General features: G+C 36.2%; 1 protein-coding gene across 1 annotated transcript in view; it reads left to right on the top strand.

The window, feature by feature from the left end:
- LOC133608317 (histamine H2 receptor) overlaps window positions 1-3,272 on the top strand; it is a 12,623-nt gene extending 9,351 nt beyond the window's left edge. Inside the window, exon 2 of the mRNA XM_061963521.1 lies at window positions 1,892-3,272. Coding sequence (XP_061819505.1) covers window positions 1,892-2,187 — 296 coding nt within the window. The 3' untranslated portion in view covers window positions 2,188-3,272. The remainder of the gene's footprint in view (window positions 1-1,891) is intronic.

Here is a 3,272-nt window from a genome sequence, read left to right on the forward strand (position 1 = left end):
GAGCTGCTTCCCTGCTTCGGTCCTCGTGAAAGTTTATTCGAGATCATAATTAATGTACACTTTGACGGCCAATTTAGACCCGGATTGGCAAGAAAGACACGAAGAGACTTTGGTTCCACCCCCCTTTTTTCTTCGCGAGGATTATGAGTCATTCTTTCTCAATGGGAATATAACAAGATTCTATCAGTTGGCATCCTAATGACAGCAGACGTTGCACAGAAAGTGATGTTCTATTATGTTTGTTGGCTCTCATGAAGTCTGCAGTAAGTTGTAATCAGTGATGGTGAAGAAAAAAGCGAACGTTTTGATGCGTTTTTGAAATGCTTAAAAATTTCAAAATGTCAATTTTACATGTTATTTTAAATGTGCCTTTTATTACATTACATATATACTCACAGCATGTGTATGAATCCTTAGATGTGTTTAGATGTATTTTTAAGGGCTTTATAGGCAGAAGAGAGTGACTCCCATAGGCTCCATTGTAAGCAGACTTTTAATCGCATTTATTTACTAAAATGTATAAAAAGGAAAAACATTTGTTCTTGTCTTACACAAGGATTGTGAATGATGGACAAAATACCATAAAAAAAAGTGCAGTTCCCCTTTTAAAACATGTAAAAACCTTTATTAGTTTTGACATTTAAAAATTAGGATTAACATATCTAAAACATATCTATCAGATTGGTTGTTTTGAAAGGGACAACAATTTAAATGTAATCTAACCAGAATACAAATTCAAATAATCATACAACCTGTCATTATTCACTTACGTATGATTAGAAATATGTAAAGTTTTAATTTACTTCAGAATTTAACGTAGAGATTATCTGATACACACAGGATTTTAATTTGTGGGTGGTACAAATCATAATAATACATCATGTATTATTATTATTATTATTTAATAATAATAATTATTATTATTATATTATTAGTGCATCACCTGGGAATTAAGTCTCCCCCGTCTTTAAAAAATAGTGACACCTCAGTCTCAATTTGCACATAATTTTGTCCTATGCTGCCAAAATAGATTACTTGTATTTTTTATTTGATCACTTCATCCTTGTTCCAAAATGTTGGTGATGTGTGTGAATATTTAAAAGTGAGCTTTTATGACGTGACGTTTGTGTTGAGTGAAGTGTTCGAAGTTGGGTTTGCCGTTATCTAGGTGGAACGAACCATTTTGTATTTTTGATAAAGGATGCAGGTTGTCATGGACGTTCTGATTCAGGTACCTTATTATTCAACTTTTACGGCTATACTGTATTCATTTTATAATAACATGTATGATGTTATGTATAACTTATTTAAATGACAGAGAAAAACAAAATGGTCAAACTTTACAAAAGTCCAGCCTAAGCCCCCACTTACCTTGGACAGCCTGTGCACACTCAGGCCGTGGCACTGCCTCCACCATACCACATCATAACCCATGATGTGGTATGCTTTGGATGATGAGCTGTAATTCTTTAATTAGGGGGTCTTAAATTTCTCATTTATTTTACTACTACTTAAAAAAGATTTTGCATTGCCACAATTTTTGCTGCTTCCACTTATTACAGTTTGGCTTATGTGGCTTGGTGATTGATTTGTGGACAGGAAACATTTTTTTCAATGAATCTTTGGGTAATTTTGTAATCGCTCTCAATTATTTTTGATGATTATTTCTCCAATATAATTGTACTTTTCTTTCAAAAAAAAACAAAAAACACTAGTGTTACTGAGTGCCACCAGACAGAGCCTGCATACCATAGTTTCAATGACGTCCTAATGCCATATTTTGTGAAAGCTTCAATTGTGGTGAATCTGACACCTTACAAACACTTTTTTTTTTTTTGATATAGTATATATTTTGTATGCTAATATATATTGGTTTTTTTCCCTCCCCCAGCTATCTCAGGAAACCCTGTGCCAGAGTGGATAGAATTTGTGGTAGTATGGCTGCCGACGTCCAATGGTTTCCTTAACTGCATCTTCTATTTCTGGATCAACAAAAGCTTCCGTCGGAAATTCTACCTGATTTTAGAGAGGCTGGCTCGTGGCCTCTGCCCGGCCCTGGTCAACCCACTGGGTCGCTGCAGCCATTCAGAGACTCCATTTCCATCAGGAACGCTGAATAACAACAATAGTGTCCATGAGCGGTCGGCCAGTGTTTCTTCCACCTGTACAGTGATGACATTGGCCTAGCAGCTCTTCAGCATTGGAGAGTGCTTTTATAAGACAGAAGTTACTTCACTCGGTGGTGCATAGAAAGGGGACATGCGCTATGGGCCACCAAGTTGCTTTGCAAATGGTTGGACGCCCGGACTTGGCGAGGATGAAAAGTGCATGAAATAACTGCAGATATCCACTGTATAATTTAAATATGATTGTATGTACTTTTTGGTTTGCTTCCTTTTTATTTACTTTTTATGAACTTTTGTTTCGTTTTCTAATGTCTGTGGATATTTTTGTTTTTTGTTTTACCCCCTGCACACAAAGATTGAGTGCACTCTCATTGAACACCTCTTAAACCACCTTTTAGTAGTTTTAGAGTAATGCCGCAGCCTAGTCTGCCCCCTTCCACACCTCCCATATTTTCAAACCTTATTTTACACACTGCTACAAACTCCGTTTTTAATGATATCACATTCTGAATGTTTGTTGCAGTCAATTCATTTGACATCAATCAGTTAATCCCAAATAAGATATTTACACATTTTTGTGAGGCAATTGTTATTGCAAGCACTTCGACGCATCTTTGCTATCCACTTGTTCCTCATTTTTAATACTGGAAGTGCATGGATGACATTGGCGTATAACAGCTGGGAGAAGTTAACCTTTAAGTCACAGCATTTGAGCATATGCAAGGAGAAAAGTAATTAAGCTGCGACACTGTTGAAAGGTCACCACAGGTCTGCTGCCAGAAGATAAGTTGGGTAACTTCTGAGGTTGTTTGTTTTGCTATGACGCTGCTCATCTCTCTATCTCATGTGTGCCAGAGAGGGAACAGCATCAGAGAAGGCTGCTTGTAATGCAAAATGAGGCGTTCAACAATGAAACATTTAGAATTATTTTATGCAACATTTTAACCATGGGCCATCATGGGGAACTTCAATTGACCGTCCCCACAAAGTAGTAATCAGCTCTTACATCTCCATCCTATAAATGTCAATGTGTGAGCTGAAACACTGAAAATGATTTTGTTATTTTTGTTTGTAATACAATGAATTACACTTTTGAAAACATGGGTTTATGAATGATCTAATAAATAAAGTATTATGCCTTTTGAA

Source organism: Nerophis lumbriciformis, linkage group LG06, assembly GCF_033978685.3.
Source record: "Nerophis lumbriciformis linkage group LG06, RoL_Nlum_v2.1, whole genome shotgun sequence".
Lineage (NCBI taxonomy): Eukaryota > Metazoa > Chordata > Actinopteri > Syngnathiformes > Syngnathidae > Nerophis > Nerophis lumbriciformis.